The sequence below is a fragment of the Procambarus clarkii genome, unplaced genomic scaffold, assembly GCF_040958095.1.
Source record: "Procambarus clarkii isolate CNS0578487 unplaced genomic scaffold, FALCON_Pclarkii_2.0 HiC_scaffold_107, whole genome shotgun sequence".
Taxonomy (NCBI): Eukaryota; Metazoa; Arthropoda; class Malacostraca; order Decapoda; family Cambaridae; genus Procambarus; species Procambarus clarkii.
The window spans coordinates 1,425,337-1,444,690 of record NW_027189140.1 but is presented as its reverse complement, the minus strand read 5'-3'; the positions used below and the strand labels follow the sequence as shown (position 1 = coordinate 1,444,690).

At 46.3% G+C, this 19,354-nt stretch overlaps 1 protein-coding gene across 1 annotated transcript in view; it reads right to left on the bottom strand.

The window, feature by feature from the left end:
• Positions 1–768: 768 nt before the first annotated feature.
• Positions 769–19,354, bottom strand: part of LOC138360323 (tigger transposable element-derived protein 7-like) — a 31,281-nt gene continuing 12,695 nt past the window's right edge. The window contains exon 2 of the mRNA XM_069320241.1: positions 769–2,615. Within this exon, the coding sequence (XP_069176342.1) occupies positions 769–2,615 (1,847 nt within the window). The remainder of the gene's footprint in view (positions 2,616–19,354) is intronic.

Sequence of the window (19,354 nt, the reverse complement as noted above, 5' to 3'; positions counted from 1 at the left end):
TAACATTCAGGTAGGATATATTTTATACTGTATAACTAAAATTAAATAAAGTTCATTGTGTAATTGCATTCCAATTTAGTGCACGGCCGACGATTAAGCCAGTTGCTGGCTGCTGCATGGATGATGTGTGAACACGCTCTGATCAAGTCCAGATGGGTGGGAAAAAATTGATTCATTCCTTTGTATTGAAAAATATTTCATGTATCAATCAGTGAGTTAATATTGTCTTAATAAAATTTTAGAGATGTGTTTTGATTTACCCTGAACAGTGCAGGTACAGTAATGTATTTTTAATGTTACGACACAGGCTGTGGCGGCCATGCCATAACAATGGCGATCGAGCCTTGTCACTGAGAGCTAGCCAAGACCAAATATTTTGAGCTCACCTTTTCTCTGCTGACGATAGAATATACATTTGCAGAGACTAATATGTAGCTTTTGTTGAAAAAAAACTATTAATATCTTGTAATACTATAATAAAATTGGTAAATTGACTTACTTTTAATGAAGCTGAAGATTACGAAGCTGTTTTGATTACGTCATCCTCTGCAGCGCTTGTTTTATATGTACAATTATTTTCAGGCACTCACTTCACACAACAGCTAGCCTTACTACTAATTCACATGAGTTCTAATTCTACTTCACTATTGACAATTATTTCTACTGTATATTTACACTGTACAGTATCTTTTTGTCTAGGCTTAATTAATCATTAACACTTACAATACTGTACTCTATCAACACTTTTTACACTAATTTATATGCCTTTCAATCATATTTTATATCGTTAGTGGATGACTTGTCACGACTTGGTGGGAATTCAGCATCGGCGGGTGCAACATGGCTTGTAGAGCATTCGTTGCTGGCGGATGTTCCACGACTTGTCGATGGGAATTCAGCATCGGCGGGTGCAGCATGGCTTGTAGAGCATTCATTGCTGGCGGATGCTCCATGACTTGTCGATGGTAATTCAGCATCGACGGGTGCAGCATCGCTTGTCGACGAAGATTTTTCACGAACCGTTGAAATCATGAATTTATCTATTTTTGTCTGAATCTGATTTTCTCTGGCTAACGTTTTGAGACATTGCTTTAAGGCTGTAAGGTGTACATAAAAATTTCCAATAACCTCATGTTTACTTTTTATTGAATATTCAATGAGTTCCTCAACTTGTTCCAATCTTTTCTGATATCCGACACCTCTAGGCAGAGCCTCACCAACATCGTCCGAGTCATCATCAGAGTCATCAGAGTCATCAGAGTCATTTTCGAGAACACTTTGCGCAATCTGTTCTTCAGTTAACAATTCATAACCAGGATCGTAATCATTTTCTAACCATTCATTGATATCATTCACTTGTACACCCTGACCAGCTTGGAGCAACATTGTTCGGATCGTTTCTTCAAACCCTTCAAAATCATTGGCTTCATTTTCAAAACCTTCGAATTCACTATCAGATACTGCTGCTTCACATCTAGGCCTCTCTGTTAACAGTTTCTTCCATGAATTTGTTAGTGTAGTTTCTTTCACTTTATTCCAAAGCCTAGCCCAGTGGAATATTGCTTCCCTGATTGTGTACTTTTTTAGATTTTCTAGTGTTCTTTGAGCCCTTGTATCCTTTCCTGTCAATTCATCTTCCTCGCTAGGTAAAACAACTAAAACATCTTCAAGCATTGCTGTTTGGTACATACGTTTAGCAGCAAGGATAACACCTTGGTCCAAGGGCTGGATCAAGGATGTTGTGTTTGGTGGAAGTGCCATGCATTTTATTCTGCCATCCCTTGAAATTAACTTGCTAATGGGATGAGCAGGGGCATTATCTAGCAGCAACAATGCCTTAACCTCACTGGCCTTTATTCCACATTTGTTGATCTGGAATTCTCTGACTTCTTTGCAAAAGTGGTTTTCAAACCAGTCCGTAAATATTATTTGATTAAACCATGATTTCTTAGAATTGTAATATATTACAGGTAATGCCTGCATTATAATTTTTAAGGCTCGAGGATTGTTAGACTTGCCTACCACGGCACATTTTGTCCTGTGAGAGGCATCAGCATTAGCACAGAGCAAGACTGAGAGCCGTTCCTTGCTTATCTTTCGTCCAGGAATATTTTCCTGCATCCTACTGGTTAAGGATGTACTTGGTACAGCTCGCCACATAAACCCAGTCTCGTCAGCATTATATACTTGATATTTGCTTAAATTATTACTGACAATGTACTCGTTTAATTTAGCCTTGAATGAATCAACATTAGTGGGATCAGCACTTGACGCCTCACCAGAAATATTTTTGGTGTTTGAAATGTTATGCCGAGCCTTAAATCTTCCAACCCACCCATCACTTGCACTGAAATCTTTTATACCTAATTGAATGGCAAGTTTACTTGCTGCAACTTTAAGCTCTTCAAATCTTATTGCCATGCCAATTGTGCGGTGCTGAATAAACCACTTATACACTGCAGCATCCAATTGTGGATACTGACCAGACTTTACTGTTTTTCTCGAACATGCAGCACCAGAAGTAGCACACTCTGTTGTGCTCACATATTTGAATAGAGTATCCTTCTGTTTCTTGATGTCACTTACTGTACTTTTCCCGATGTTAAACTTTGCTGCTGCTCGTGCATGAGAATATCCTTTATCAAGTTTCTTAATTAACTCCAGCTTCTGTGCAACCGTCAGGCGCTTCCTTTGGGTAACTTTTGGCATTTTGTAAATTAAAAAGATCACAATTACAGTACAGTAATATCCTTCACAATTGAAGCTAGCCGCGCGAGTTCACAGTAAACAATGGGAACACATGGCCCGGCGGAGTACATACTAGGTCCTTGGGAAAAAAAATACCTAGTACCTATACATACTATAAAAGGTATTTAATAAGAAAACAAAGACTTTTGCTTAATAAAAACTGTTTCAAAATATTTTATTAATAATAATTTACAATTTTCTTCATTAAAGTGAATCATTTTAAAAGAAAATTAAGATGTAATATATGACTCTGGACGATCCAGGTCGGTGGCGGCCTGGTCGCCATGTGAGGGGACGCTGATGCCACAACAAACCCAATACTGACTGTCGGTAATATCGACCGCAGACCGGTATAGCAGGCTCTAGATACTGGGCTCCCAAACCGGTCGTTAATACCGGCAGATCGGTATAAAAGAGGCCGTTAAATTGAGTGGATACTGTATTGTAAACAGAGTGGTAGACGGTTGGAACAAGTTAAGTGAGAAAGTGGTGGAAGCCAAAACCGTCAGTAATTTCAAAGCGTTATATGACAAAGAGTGCTGGGAAGACGGGACACCACGAGCGTAGCTCTCATCCTGTAACTACACTTAGGTAATTACACTTAGGTAATTACAAGCAGCCCAACAGGGCCACAAGCAGCCCAACAGGGCCACAAGCAGCCCAACAGGGCCACAAGCAGCCCAACAGGGCCACAAGCAGCCCAACAGGGCCACAAGCAGCCCAACAGGGCCACAAGCAGCCCAACAGGGCCACAAGCAGCCCAACAGGGCCACAAGCAGCCCAACAGGGCCACAAGTAGCCCAACAGGGCCACAAGCAGCCCAACAGGGCCACAAGGGAAGGAGATGTACCGTCAGTACTGGATCTAGTATTCACCAGGAAAGAAGAAGAGATTTTTGACATCCAGTACCTTCCTCCCTTGGGAAAGAGTGATCACGTCCTGTTAGACATTAAATATGCTTTAAGATATCATCTAGAAGAAAATGGGGACATTGAAACAGTTGATAAACTCGATTTAAGGAGAGGCAACTATGGGGAACTTCGAAATTTTTTTAATGAGTGTAATTGGACAGAATTGTTGCTAGGCAGGGAAGTAAATGAAATGTATGCCAAATTTTTAAAACTATACGAGGAAGGCACACAAACATTCATACCAAAACAGAGATGCAGGGCCAGAAAACAGGATTGGTTCGACAGAAATTGTGAGAGGGCAAGAGACCAAAAGACACAAAAATGGAATCAGTATAGGAAGAGGCCAAACCCCCAAACATACCAGCGATACAAAGATGCGAGAAACAACTATACAGCAGTAAGGAGAGAGGCAGAAAGAAATTTTGAAAAAGGGATAGCAGATAAATGTAAAACAGAACCGGGCCTATTCTTCAAATTCATAAACAACAAATTGCAGGTAAAGGATAATATCCAGAGGTTGAAAATGGGAAACAGAATCACGGAAAATGAAAAGGAAATGTGTGAAACATTAAATGAAAAGTTCCAAAGTGTGTTTGTACAAAATGAAATCTTCAGAGAACCAGACAATAAAAATTCCAGAGAGCAACATAGAGCGGATAGAGGTGTCTAGAGATGAAGTGGAAAATATGCTAAAGGAGCTCGGGAAGAACAAAGCAGCTGGCCCAGATGGCGTTTCACCATGGGTTCTGAGAGAATGTGCATCTGAGCTCAGCATTCCACTTCACCTGATCATTCAGGCATCCCTGTGTACAGAAATCGTAGCAGACGTGTGGAAACAGGCTAACATAGTTCCAATCTACAAAAGTGGCAGCAGGGAAGACCCCCTCAATTATAGACCTGTATCATTGACAAGTGTAATAGTGAAAGTATTGGAAAAGTTAATCAAAACTAAATGGGTAGAACACCTGGAGAGAAATGATATAATATCAGACAGACAGTATGGTTTTCGATCTGGAAGATCCTGTGTATCGAATTTACTCAGTTTCTATGATCGAGCCACAGAGATATTACAGGAAAGAGATGGTTGGGTTGACTGCATCTATCTGGACCTAAAAAAGGCTTTCGACAGAGTTCCACATAAGAGGTTGTTCTGGAAACTGGAAAATATTGGAGGGGTGACAGGTAAGCTTCTATCATGGACGAAAAATTTTCTGACTGATAGAAAAATGAGGGCAGTAATCAGAGGCAATGTATCGGAATGGAGAAATGTCACAAGTGGAGTACCACAGGGTTCAGTTCTTGCACCAGTGATGTTTATTGTGTACATAAATGATCTACCAGTTGGTATACAGAATTATATGAACATGTTTGCTGATGATGCTAAGATAATAGGAAGGATAAGAAATTTAGATGATTGTCATGCCCTTCAAGAAGACCTGGACAAAATAAGTATATGGAGCACCACCTGGCAAATGGAATTTAATGTTAATAAATGTCATGTTATGGAATGTGGAATAGGAGAACATAGACCCCACACAACCTATATATTATGTGAGAAATCTTTAAAGAATTCTGATAAAGAAAGAGATCTAGGGGTGGTTCTAGATAGAAAACTATCACCTGAGGACCACATAAAGAATATTGTGCAAGGAGCCTATGCGATGCTTTCTAACTTCAGAATTGCATTTAAATACATGGATGGCGATATACTAAAGAAATTGTTCGTGACTTTTGTTAGGCCAAAGCTAGAATATGCAGTTGTTGTGTGGTGCCCATATCTTAAGAAGCACATCAACAAACTGGAAAAGGTGCAAAGACATGCTACGAAGTGGCTCCCAGAACTGAAGGGTAAGAGCTACGAGGAGAGGTTAGAAGCATTAAACATGCCAAAACTAGAAGACAGAAGAAAAAGAGGTGATATGATCACTACATACAAAATAGTAACAGGAATTGATAAAATTGACAGGGAAGATTTCCTGAGACCTGGCACTTCAAGAACAAGAGGTCATAGATTTAAACTAGCTAAACACAGATGCCGAAGAAATATAAGAAAATTCACCTTCGCAAATAGAGTGGTAGACGGTTGGAACAAGTTAAGTGAGAAGGTGGTGGAGGCCAAGACCGTCAGTAGTTTCAAAGCGTTATATGACAAAGAGTGCTGGGAAGACGGGACACCACGAGCGTAGCTCTCATCCTGTAACTACACTTAGGTAATTACAAGCAGCCCAACAGGGCCACAAGCAGCCCAACAGGGCCACAAGCAGCCCAACAGGGCCACAAGCAGCCCAACAGGGCCACAAGCAGCCCAACAGGGCCACAAGCAGCCCAACAGGGCCACAAGCAGCCCAACAGGGCCACAAGTAGCCCAACCGGGCCACAAGTAGCCCAACCGGGCCACAAGTAGCCCAAAACGGCGACAAGGACGAGGAGCTGACAGACGTTCCAAACATGCGGGAAGTAGCGAAAGACCTTCCCGAACCCTCGAGAACACAGAAGCCAACATTAGTCCCGAAGGTGAACACTAGACACCTTCAGAAGGTGTCACCGACCTCACGGGCAGCAGACGGAGGCAAAACAGAGTCACCCAGAGACAAAGGGTGAGAGCAACCCTCAAACTCGCTGGAAGCGAGGGGGTCTCTGGGGTCACATCCATCGGACCCGCGCGCCCCCAGGGGTTTCCCAGGGTCCCGAGCGGTTACTATAAAAGGACTCGCGCTCAGGTAATCCCAGGCAGGGTACTGCTAACTGGCACCCAAAGCTACCAAACAACTTTCTAAGAGCTGAACCCCCGGGACGTGTACACTCATGGGGACCTAGCAGGGGTACCACCAGAAAATACTCACAACACAAGGGACACAAGGGGCAAGAACGAAGGCAGACCCCCCCCCCACCAGGTAGATGAACAAAAAGAAAAAGAAAACCCCGCAAGAGGACAGTGTACCCAAGTGGAACAGAGCCGGCCGCTATGATTGGTAAAGACAAGCTGCCCTGTGCCACACCAGTACAAAAACTGCCCCTTACTCTAAGGCGAACAAGGGAGACAGAACACCCGAGCACACAAAGAGCGGCCGAAAACCAAGCAGTAAACGGCCTAGCAGGGGCAGGACCCAAGGAACTTGTGGAAGGCGGCCCCAAGCCCCAAGGGCAGTACTTACAGGGCACCTAGGGAAGGGAACCCTAGGCGCATGCAGCCCGAGTACTGGAGAATCACTCCCGGTTCACGCACCACCTAGAAAACAGACACCACACTCTAGGTACAGTGCTGAAACAACCACTGGAGCAGGAGCACATAACCGGTGCCTATAGCATCAGCCGAAGAACTGATGGGTGGATAGCCGGAGTGGGAGGTCTGGGGCTCCCCCTTCCCCCTCCTGGGGAGGGGGGAGCTGAGCAGACAGCGGCGCGGTGACGAATGACGTCATACTACCTGTAGTTTGTTTTCTGTGGAGGAGTTCTACCCACTAGTTCGGCTTTAGGTAGCAATTTTCACCAGAATAGGGGTTTGTTTTGGAATGCTTACCTTTCTGGATGCTTGACCCGGTCGATGGCAGACATAGAATGCTTCCAACCACACGGGGGTTTCTATAGGCCATTGCTCCCCTTGCCTCTCTGAGGGGGCCAGGTTCTGGCCGTGGTCCTCGGTAGGCCCTGGAACTCCATACACATGACTGATGCAAAAGTCTGACATTAGGATATCAGCCTGGTAAAGTTCCGGGGAGCCGACGGGGCTCCCCCCAGAAAACAGCAGAGAACGCCACACAAGACAAACACCGCCCAGGAATTTGAGGCCAGAGAAGCGTCTATCCCGGCTGACACTAGCTTGCGAACTGAAGGCAGCCGGCGCAGTGAGGTCCGGGGCCCACCTCCCCCTCCCGGGGAGGGGAGGGCTGCGCGGACGACTGGCGCGGCGGTAAATTGATTGATTGTTTTCTTGGGATTGTAGGGAGTTTCTACCTCTGTTCGGTTTTTTGTTGTAGTTTTTTACCATGTGGGGTTTGTTTTGTTATACCTACCTTTCTGGGTGCCTAATCCCGGTCGATGGCAGATAAGGAAAAACCCCAACCATAATGGGGTTTTCCAGGGCCATTGCTACCTGAAACCTCCTTGAAGGGGCCAGGATCTGGCGCTGGTCCCTGGTAGGTCTGAACTCCATAGGTAATGTCCCGGTCTAACATAACATACGTTAGCTCAATAAGCTCCAGGAAGCCGTAGGGGCTCCCCACAGAAAAAAATTCTTATAAACCTGTTAATTTGTGTTTTCTGATCATGTGAAAAAATAAAAAATCTTAAGTGGCATATATTGCCCACTATAGGGTGGTGAAGTTTGGCAAAAAAACCAGCGTTGAATGTAATGAAACACCATTTTCTGGGTGAGCCCCGGAGGCTCCCTGGAGCTTATCGGGCTAATGTATGTTATATTAGACCGGGACATTAGCTAAGGAGTTCAGACCTACCAGGGACCAGCGCCAGAACCAGGCCCCTTCAGAGAGGTTTCAGGGAGCAATGGCCCTGGAAAACCCCTTTGTGGTTGGGGTTTTCCTTATCTGCCATCGACCGGGGTTAGGCACCCAGAAAGGTAGGTATAACAAAACAAACCCCACATGGTAAAAAACTAAAAAAAAAAACCGAACAGAGAGGTAGAAACTCCCTACAATCACAAGGAAACAAGCAAACATCACACTTTACTGCCGTGCCGATCGTCCGCGCAGCCCTCCCCGCCCCGAGAGGGGGACGGGGGGAGCCCCGGACCTACCACGCCGGCTGCCAAGCTTCAGTTCGGAAGCTAAGCTTCAACCAACGGGAAAAAACCGCCGACCGGTGGGAGGGAGAGTTCACAGGGAGCCTCCGGGGCTCACCCAGAAAATGGCGTTTCATTACATTCAACGCTGGTTTTCTGTGGGGAGCCCCTACGGCTCACTGGAGCTTCATACCCAAAAAGAAGGAAAAGAAAGGGCCAACCCGGGAGGCGGCCGCCACAAACTCTGCAACGCAAAGCCGAGACAACAGGTCGCAAACTGCGACCCAAGGCAACAAGAATGCACAGGAGCAGACGCGCATAAACAATGGGCAGCAAAGAACCTGTGCGACCCTCAAATCCCTGCACCCAAAATGAGCCCTAGACATTGCCTACACAGCAGCAAAAGCTGCTAACGTCTGAACAGCACGGGCGCAAAGACAGACCGCAGGCTGGAAGAATGAAAAACTCTGGACGACCTAGGAGACCCGAGCCCGGAAAACAGGGAACGAGGGGAACCGGATCAACCACAGCGCATCCCCAGACACAGTACGCAGGCATCGGCAAAAAGCACAACCGGACAACACAGGATGCACCCCCCAGCCAAACCAATCAAGCATCAATAACCCAAGAACCCCTCCGGAAACCAGCCGTCTCGACCGTCGCCAGGACGGAGAAAGGCTGCACACGTACAAATCTTCCACCAGTATCAAAGAGCAGAAAGCTGAACCGAAGGGGCTACCACAAGCTGAGAAGATAAGAAGGCACCCTGATGAAGGACCAGGACAGCTCAGGCGACGCATGAACAGGCCGGAGGTGAAACAAAACACGAGAAAGCATACGAAACGTCATACTGTCGCCAAGACGAAGCTCGCAGGTGGGACACTGTCAACAAAGCCACCTGAACACCACAGAGATGGTGATACCCGCGTCAAAATACCAGACGCGAAGAGCCGAGGAGAAGGCCGAACCAGTCACGTCCTGGACCGATTCGACCTGCCGAAAGAGGCGGAGCCGTGGGATAACGCCCTGGGTTCGAACACCTATCAAGCAGCGTCTGAAAATAAGGGTAGGCAGGCCAACCAACGAACCATAAGGACTGCGCTCGTGGGAATGGGCTGCAACCGAGCCAGAACCCGAAGCAACAGCTGGACCGGGAGAAGAGGAACAGGTATCCCCACCTCGACCAGTCCTGCCGAAAAGCATCCACTGTGAAAGCCTCGCAGGTGGGAAAGGGCGCCACATAAAATGGGCAATGCCTAGACCACGCCGACTCGAAGACGTCCATGGCCAGGAGTCCATACGTCCAACAGAGCCAACAAAACGAATCGGCAATGACTGGCCAATCCGCGAAGAGAGGAACGAACTGGGACAGCTGTCCGCCAGGACGCAGGACACACCCTGGACATGAACCTCACGGTTAGCCAAACCCCTGTGGTTCCAGCAAGAACCGCCAGAGAACAGTCCGAACAGAGCTGAATGGTAGAGCACCGAGTGACCAAAACCCTCCAAAGCGCAAACCAGACAGCCACGAAATCCCGAACCGTGCTGTGAGCCCGACGGACAGACCCTACCAACCTCGGCCGACCTGGTGAGCACTGGTCACCAAGCCCCAGCCGAGAGATGACCCGTCCGTGAAACACATCGAGCGAAGGCTCGGGGAGGTGCCAAGGCACGGAACCCCCGAAAACCCCAAAGAGGAAGCTGGTGACGCAGCACCAACACAAGATCCCTGGAGGAACGAACCCAACGAATGCAAGAGGTGGAAGGGCAGTCTCTGAAGGAATCAAACAGACGCCGAAACCAAACCCGACTCAGCGGACAGACCAGCACGTCGAAGTTCAGACTCCCACACAACTGCTCAAGCAACTGCTGAGCAACCCGGGACCCCCTCATGTACAGCCGAAGGCAGGACCACAGCCGCAGTAACACTTCTGGAGTGAAAGACAAGGAGTGGCCCAATAGCCCTAAACAAGGCCCAGGTCCGAACCCGGGACGGAAACAGATGGAATGGCCTCCAGATCACCAGGAAACCAAACCTGGCAATCTGGAAAGAACCACACCCCTGGCGAGCAGACAAGCGGACTTACTGGGAGCCCACACCAGCCAGTCATCGAGGTAGGCCAAACACCGAATCTCAGACTCAGACAGGGCACCAAGATCCGGTAAAGATGCAAAAAAAAATATATACCAAGTGCCCATTACAAAATAGGGAAGGCAACAAAAGCAGCAACCCTCAAGCCCCACCACCAACTGTGCCAGTCCCAGAAAACTGGAGAGGAACGTGCCAAGTGATTTGGAGGTCCAGGGCCACCATCCAGGCACCCGGCGCCAACAGAAGCCGGACAGGAGACAACAGTCCTCCGAGGAGGGCATAGAATCCAGGGCGCAGACTGAAGAAGTCCAGAAGAACGGCAGATGCGAAAGGCCCATGAATGCAAGGAGCAGACAGGAACCCCAGAAGGATGGGCGGATCGACCACGTCCAACGCACCCACTAGATGACATGACGAAGCGCATGGGAAGAATTCCACCCCGCCAGCTCTGAAACCCCCCCAAAGGGGGAGAAGCCGTCTACCGACGCCACCAGAGGCCGGAAGACAACCAAAAGCACCCACCAACAGCGGGACCATGCGAGAGTCAACAAAGCACGCTGCTCCCCCAGCGCCCCGTCAACAGAGAAGGGAACAGAACCCCTTCCGAAAGAAAAAGTACACATACATATACATATTATGTATATACACATACACATACATATACACAAACACACAAGATATGTTACACACACGTGTGTAAACCCATGTGCACACACACACAGCATACACATGCACATGCGTACACACACAGGTGTGTGTTTAGGATGTGATGTGGTGGAGGCTGACTCCATACACAGTTTCAAGTGTAGATATGATAGAGCCCAAAAGGCTCAGGAATCTGTACACCTGGTGAATGACGGTTAAAAGGCGGAACCAAAGAGCCAGAGCTCAACCCCCGCAAATACAACTAGGTGAGTACATACATTGCAAAAGAAAAGTACCAGTCGCCGACCAGTGGGCAGAGAGCACCACGCCGGCCAGGCAAAAAAGGCACAAAACTGCATCAAAAGCCCCACCTCGACAGCAAAAACCACAAAATCCCAGCACGACCACAACATGTGCCAAGACCCAAAAAGATCAGTCTGCAAGCCAGGAAGACCCGGGAACCCCAGAAGGCAGAACCGGGTCACACGAGGAAACAAAGTCCCCTGAACCCACAAAGGGGGCCCCAAGAGGAAGAAACCTCCGGAACGAAACCAAAGAACCCAAAGGAACCCAGAATCGAATCAGGGGGAGCCCAAACCACCACATTTGCCGGCGGAGAACACCACAGAAAGGTTAAAGCATAGCCCCCAGACAGAAACCCCTGGGAAAACGGTCATAACAGACCGAAAACCGAGGGACAAGGTGTGGGAGCAAGCATACCAGCCAGGGGACACTGAGTCCAAACCCAAAGGCCCAGACCCAAAACAGACAAAATGGAAAACCCGGTGTAAATTCAACACCCAAACATTCCCAGAGGAACAGGCAACGGGCAGAAAACACCAGAAAAGCAAAGAAACGACAACAGGAGAATAAAAACCCTGAAAAAAGGTGAAAACTCACCCCCAGAAGCTCGCTCGCACACCCAGTCGCATGTAAACAAACCGCAACGCCGCCCTGGTGGCCACGCCGGGAAACCGGCAGAAGAAAATGACCGCCAGCAGGGGCTGTGACTGACGCTAAAGATACAAAAACACGCCAGCAAAAGTGGGAAGCAAGCAGACTGGATGGGCGAAAAATGCCGCCCAACAGCAGAAAACCCAGGCAGGGGCAAACCGCCCCAGAACTGCTAGCAGGCATCCCCCACAGCCCCGGGAACCAACAACAGAGGCCCTGGGGCAGAGGCCGTCCTCCAAGCCCTCTGCCCTTAAAGAAAAGCAAGAGTCCATGGGAAAGGCAGCAAGAAAGGGCCGCTGGTAAGACCCAGAAGCCTTGGCAGGAGCAACCGGCTCGAAAAACCTCCGTCCCCCAACCCGAACAGGGCAGCCCCCGAAAACCGGCCGAGTCTCGGCCCCAACTAAACCCTGCCCTGACCCCGAAACCCACAGACAGTCCGGAGCCGGGAACAGGGAGGGAAAGGGGCGAACAGCACCTAACCAAACGGGGCGGCCTCGGGGCATCCAAGTGGGAAACCAACCTAGCATGTTGCAGCAACCTAACCTAGCTTGCAACACGGATGCCGCCTATACTCTGAACAGTAATAACATCAGGAGAGTACTGGAGAACAAGCAGAGAAACTCTCGCAAGACTCCAGGTCATGTGTCAGTGACCCAACAGGCAGCATGACGGAGGTAAAAGTGGCGACTGTCACCCGGAGACAAGGACACAGCAACCAACGATCCCGTACAAGACGGGTTGGAACCCTGAAGACACATTCAATGGTCCCCAAGCCCAGACAGGGGTTTCCAGGGCCCGTAGGGGTAACAACTACGGGAAGCCCGGGCAAGGTGTTGCTAACCGGTTAAGAAACCCAAACATAACAAGAGGGTAGAGGATAGCACTGAAAACCCCTGCAACGTGTACAATCACGGGGACCTTGCAGAGGGCCCCCCAAAACTACCAGTGGAACTATAGCCACACTAGGCAGACCCCCACCAGGCGTGAAAATAAAAACAAAAGAAAAACCCCGCAAAAGTACACCGTCACCAGAGGTAACAGGAACCGGCCGCTGCTTAGGTGGCAGGCTGTGCAACACCTTGACGCCCTAACCAGCACAATACCAATCCCTACCTAGGCCCAAACAAGGGCCCCAAGCCCCAGCTGGTCCCAAGAGCGAGGCAAATGCCAAGCAGCAAGAACCTCAACAGGAACGGTTCCCAAACGCCCCAGGGAAGATAACCCTGTTACGCAAGGGGCAGTACTCACAGGGCGCTTAGGGAAGTCAGCCACTAAGCGCATGCAGCCCCGGCACTGATGAAGTACTCCTGGCCACCGCACAACACAACACACGGCAGTGAACGCCACACAAGGCAAACACCGCCAAGGAAACTGAGGCCAGAGAAGCATCTATCTCGGTTGATATTAGCGAACGAACTGAAGCTTGGCAGCCGGCGCGGTAGGTCCGGGGCTTCCCCCTCCCCCTCTCGGGGTGGGGAGGGCTGCGCGGACGATCGGCACGGCAGTACAGTGCGATGTTTGCTTGTTTCCTTGTGATTGTAGGGAGTTTCTACCTCTCAGTTCGTTTTTTTGTTTTAGTTTTTTACCATGTGGGGTTTGTTTTGTTATGCCTACCTTTCTGGGTGCCTAACCCCGGTCGATGGCAGATAAGGAAAACCCGAACCACAAAGGGGTTTTCCAGGGCTATTGCTCCCTGAAACCTCTCTGAAGGGGTCAGGTTCTTGCGCTGGTCCCTGGTAAGTCTGAACTCCTTAGCTAATGTCCCGGTCTAATATAACATACATTAGCCCGATAAGCTCCAGGGAGCCGTAGGGGCTCCCCACAGAAAACAGGCGCTGACTGAGTGAGAGTCCCAGGCGGTCTGTTGTTCCCCCACCTGTCAGGCAGGAGTGGCCACAAAGAGATAATTACCTAATTATTTCAATGTGTCTGATTGATTTTTCGTAGTTTTTTTGCTGTAATATTATTCAATAGTGTGTAGTGTGATATATTTATATAATAAAATGTGTGAATCATCGCTGTACTCAAAATTATAGTGTGCATATTGTTGATTCAATTATTATGTTCATCAAACAGTGAACAAATGCTTTGTCGGTTTTTACACTGTATACACAGGTTATATATAAGTATCTGCATGTTTTGTTCACCATAACGAACCACTAAGTTGGTATTATGAGTCAAAAAGCAACGAGGAGTGACCGCCACACACCAGCCAGCCACTCACGCCCTCCCTCAACACCTCACTCGCCCACATTCTCCTCCCACCATACTGTTTTTGCTTTTATTCACTATATACAGACGTTATATATAAGTTTCTACATTCGTGTCCACCATAACGAACCACTAAGTTGGTATTTTGAGTGGCAGTGGCAGCCCGCCACTGGCTGCTACTTCCTCCCTCCCTCAACTCACCTGACTCACCCACATTCTCCTCCCACAATACTGTTTTTGCTTTTATTCACTATATACAGATGTTATATATACAGTGGAACCTCTATTAACGAGTTTAATCCGTTCTGGCACCGAGCTCGTTACCTGGAAAACTCGTCTTTGGAAACAAATTTCCCCATTTAAAAAAAAGGAAATAAATTTAATCCGTTCCACTCCCAAAAACATCCATACTTGTATGACATTTTTTAATGTAAATATAATACTGCACATGTAATTATAAATGTTTTGTTGTAGTGTTTTAATGTTTACTTTACCTTATGAAGAGTCGTTGCTGGCTTGAGGGAGACGATAGGGAGGTGGGAAGAAGGAGAGGGGTTATAGTGTGGAAGGAGAATCCACCTCTGAGTCAGGCGGACTCTCTCTTCTTGGGATTTTCACCCCACTGGGACCGGGTTGTGGTTCACTATCACTGGCTCTTCTTTTCTCTACTTATGCAGAAAACGTGTCTATTGACAATTGCTTTTGTCTTTGTTTTAGGATGTCCCTAAAACGAGACAGCAAATTGTCATTAAACATCTTCACACACCAGGTTGTCACTGCTTGATCAGGGTGATGTCAGTGGAAGAGGCAGCATCCTCCCTTACCTCCTCATTCCCTTACTAATGGTGTAAATTGTTGATGAGGACCTGCCATACTCCCTTGTGAGATCAATCACACAGACACCACACTCATGCTTTGCTATAATTTCCTTCTTCAAATCCACAGTAATTGTATCTTTCTTCCTCTTGACAACACTATCTTTAGCAAGCAGCTTCTTTGGAGACATCGTGTGTTACAAATTGTAGTCGCAAAACCACTAAAAACCCAAAGAAAAGCGCAAATAAATCCTGAGGGATGCTTGTCGTGTGAGATACAACAACAACACTGGCGTCGGAGGCGACAGAGAATTTGCGAGAACCCGCGAGACGCTAGGAAGCACCATGTGGTTTCGCTCTTTAATAGAGACGAGCTCGTCAATAGAGACAAATTTGCTGCGAGTGGCTTGCTCGTTACTGGAAAAACTCGTTAATAGAGCCACTCGTCACTTGGGTAAAAGTGACCATGTCTTTTTGGGAATAAAGTATGCAATGTGTTACAAGCTGGAAGAAAATAAGGAGGTTGAAGCAGTTGAAAAACCAGACTTCAGGAGAGGACATTATGGTGACCTTAGAAATTTTTTTAGTGTGTATAATTGGACAGACTTGATGCTAGGCAAGGAAGTGAATGAGATGTATGTCAAGTTTTGTGAAATATATGATAAAGGCACAAAAAAATTGATACCAAAACAGAGATGCAGGGCCAGAAAACAGGATTGGTTCGACAGAAATTGTGAGAGGGCAAGAGACCAAAAGACACAAAAATGGAATCAGTATAAGAAGAGGCCAAACCCCCAAACATACCAGCGATACAAAGATGCGAGAAACAACAATACAGCAGTAAGGAGAGAGGCAGAAAGAAATTTTGAAAAAGGGATAGCGGATAAATGTAAAACAGAGCTGGGCCTATTCTACAAATTCATAAACAACAAATTGCAGGTAAAGGACAATATCCAGAGGTTGAAAATGGGAAACAGATTTACGGAAAATGAAAAGGAAATGTGTGAAACATTAAATGAAAAGGAAATGTGTGAAACATTAAATGAAAAGGAAATGTGTGAAACATTAAATGAAAAGTTCCAAAGTGTGTTTGTACAAAATGAAATCTTCAGAGAACCAGACACAATAAGAATTCCAGAGAACAACATAGAGCGGATAGAGGTGTCTAGAGATGAAGTGGAAAATATGCTAAAGGAGCTCGGTAAGAACAAAGCAGCTGGCCCAGATGGAGTTTCACCATGGGTTCTGAGAGAATGTGCATCTGAGCTCAGCATTCCACTTCACCAGATCTTTCAGGCATCCCTGTAATTACCTAAGTGTAATTAACTAAGTGTAGTTACATGATGAGAGCTACGCTCGTGGTGTCCCGTCTTCCCAGCACTCTTTGTCATATAACGCTTTGAAACTACTGACGGTCTTGGCCTTCACCACCTTCTCACTTAACTTGTTCCAACCGTCTACCACTCTATTTGCGAAGGTGAATTTTCTTATATTTCTTCGGCATCTGTGTTTAGCTAGTTTAAATCTATGACCTCTTGTTCTTGAAGTGCCAGGTCTCAGGAAATCTTCCCTGTCGATTTTATCAATTCCTGTTACTATTTTGTATGTAGTGATCATATCACCTCTTTTTCTTCTGTCTTCTAGTTTTGGCATGTTTAATGCTTCTAACCTCTCCTCGTAGCTCTTACCCTTCAGTACAGAAAGGTACTTACCCTTCTTAGCCTGTGTACAGGAATCGTAGCAGACGTGTGGAAACAGGCTAACATAGTTCCAATCTACAAAAGTGGCAGCAGGGAAGACCCCCTCAATTATAGACCTGTATCATTGACAAGTGTAATAGTGAAAGTATTGGAAAAACTAATCAAAACTAAATGGGTAGAACACCTGGAGAGAAATGATATAATATCAGACAGACAGTATGGTTTTCGATCTGGAAGATCCTGTGTATCGAATTTACTCAGTTTCTATGATCGAGCCACAGAGATATTACAGGAAAGAGATGGTTGGGTTGACTGCATCTATCTGGACCTAAAAAAGGCTTTCGACAAAGTTCCACATAAGAGGTTGTTCTGGAAACTGGAAAATATTGGAGGGGTGACAGGTAAGCTTCTATCATGGATGAAAAATTTTCTGACTGATAGAAAAATGAGGGCAGTAATCAGAGGCAATGTATCGGAATGGAGAAATGTCACAAGTGGAGTACCACAAGGTTCAGTTCTTGCACCAGTGATGTTTATTGTGTACATAAATGATCTACCAGTTGGTATACAGAATTATATGAACATGTTTGCTGATGATGCTAAGATAATAGGAAGGATAAGAAACTTAGATGATTGTCATGCCCTTCAAGAAGACCTGGACAAAATAAGTATATGGAGCACCACTTGGCAAATGGAATTTAATGTTAATAAATGTCATGTTATGGAATGTGGAATAGGAGAACATAGACCCCACACAACCTATATATTATGTGAGAAATCTCTAAAGAATTCTGATAAAGAAAGAGATCTAGGGGTGGTTCTAGATAGAAAACTATCACCTGAGGACCACATAAAGAATATTGTGCAAGGAGCCTAAGCTATGCTTTCTAACTTCAGAATTGCATTTAATTACATGGATGGCGATATACTAAAGAAATTGTTCATGACTTTTGTTAGGCCAAAGCTAGAATATGCAGCTGTTGTGTGGTGCCCATATCTTAAGAAGCACATCAACAAACTGGAAAAAGTGCAAAGACATGCTATTAAGTGGCTCCCAGAACTGAAGGGTAAGAGCTACGAGGAGAGGTTAGAAGCATTAAACATGCCAAAACTAGAAGACAGAAGAAAAAGAGGTGATATGATCACTACATACAAAATAGTAACAGGAATTGATAAAATAGACAGGTAAGATTTCCTGAGACCTGGCACTTCAAGAACAAGAGGTCATAGATTTAAACTAGCTAAACACAGATGCTGAAGAAATATAAGAAAATTCACCTTCGCAAATAGAGTGGTAGACGGTTGGAACAAGTTAAGTGAGAAGGTGGTGGAGGCCAAGACCGTCAGTAGTTTCAAAGCGTTATATGACAAAGAGTGCTGGGAAGACGGGACACCACGAGCGTAGCTCTCATCCTGTAACTACACTTAGGTAATTACTCGTTAATCGAGGTTCCACTGTAAGTATCTTCATGTTTTGTAAACCACAACTGTACAACTAAGCTGATATGGTTAGTTCAGGCACTAAGAGACGTCCCTACACACAGTCAGCCAGCGGCTGCCTCCCTCACACATTCAAGGTCAGATGCACTGAAATTTCACCCCCAACAATACTGTTTGTGGTGTTATTACCCTATATACACATTATATATAAGTATTTACATGCTTTGTTCACCATAACTGTTCAACTAAGCCAGTATAATGCCCAAAGAGCATATTGGCCACCCCTACCAACATGACAAATCATGCATGCTTCGAGCGTAGCCCTCATCCTGTAACTACACTTAGGTAATTACACTTAGGTAATTAGATGTTGCCACCCCATCACCAAAATGGGTTCTCCCCCACACTCCTTTTGCTGTTATTACACTGTATATACACTTTATAATAAGTATCTACATTCGTGTTCACCATAACACTCGCCTGGCGTTCCGCGAGCGCTATGTCATGGGTTCGTATCCTGGCCGGGGAGGATTTACTGGGCGCAATTCCTAAACTGTAGCCTCTGTTTAACGCAACAGTAAAATGTGTACTTGGATGAAAAAACGATTCTTCGCGGCAGGGGATCGTATTCCAGGGACCGTAGGATTAAGGACTTGCCCGAAACGCTACGCGTACTAGTGGCTGTACAAGAATGTAACAACTCTTGTATATATCTCAAAAAAAAAAAAAAAAAAAACCACTAAGTTGGTATGCTGAGCAGCAGTGGCAGCCCACCACTGGCTGCCACTTCCACCCTCCCTCACCTCACCTGACTCGCCACCATTCTCCTCCCACAATACTGTTTTTGCTTTTATTCACTATATACAGACGTTATATATAAGGATCTGCATGTTTTGTTCACCATAGCGAACAGCTAAGCTGGTATAGTGAGTCCAAACAGTAAACGGTGGTCACAAAGTCAGCAGACAATGCTACCTCCCTCCCCACTAAGATTACTCCTCCCACTACAGCCCTAATTATCACAACAATCCTATTATCAGAATCCTGGTCATTTTTATCAAAGTCAGGGGTCTTCTGTAATACTATCATCGCTAAATAAT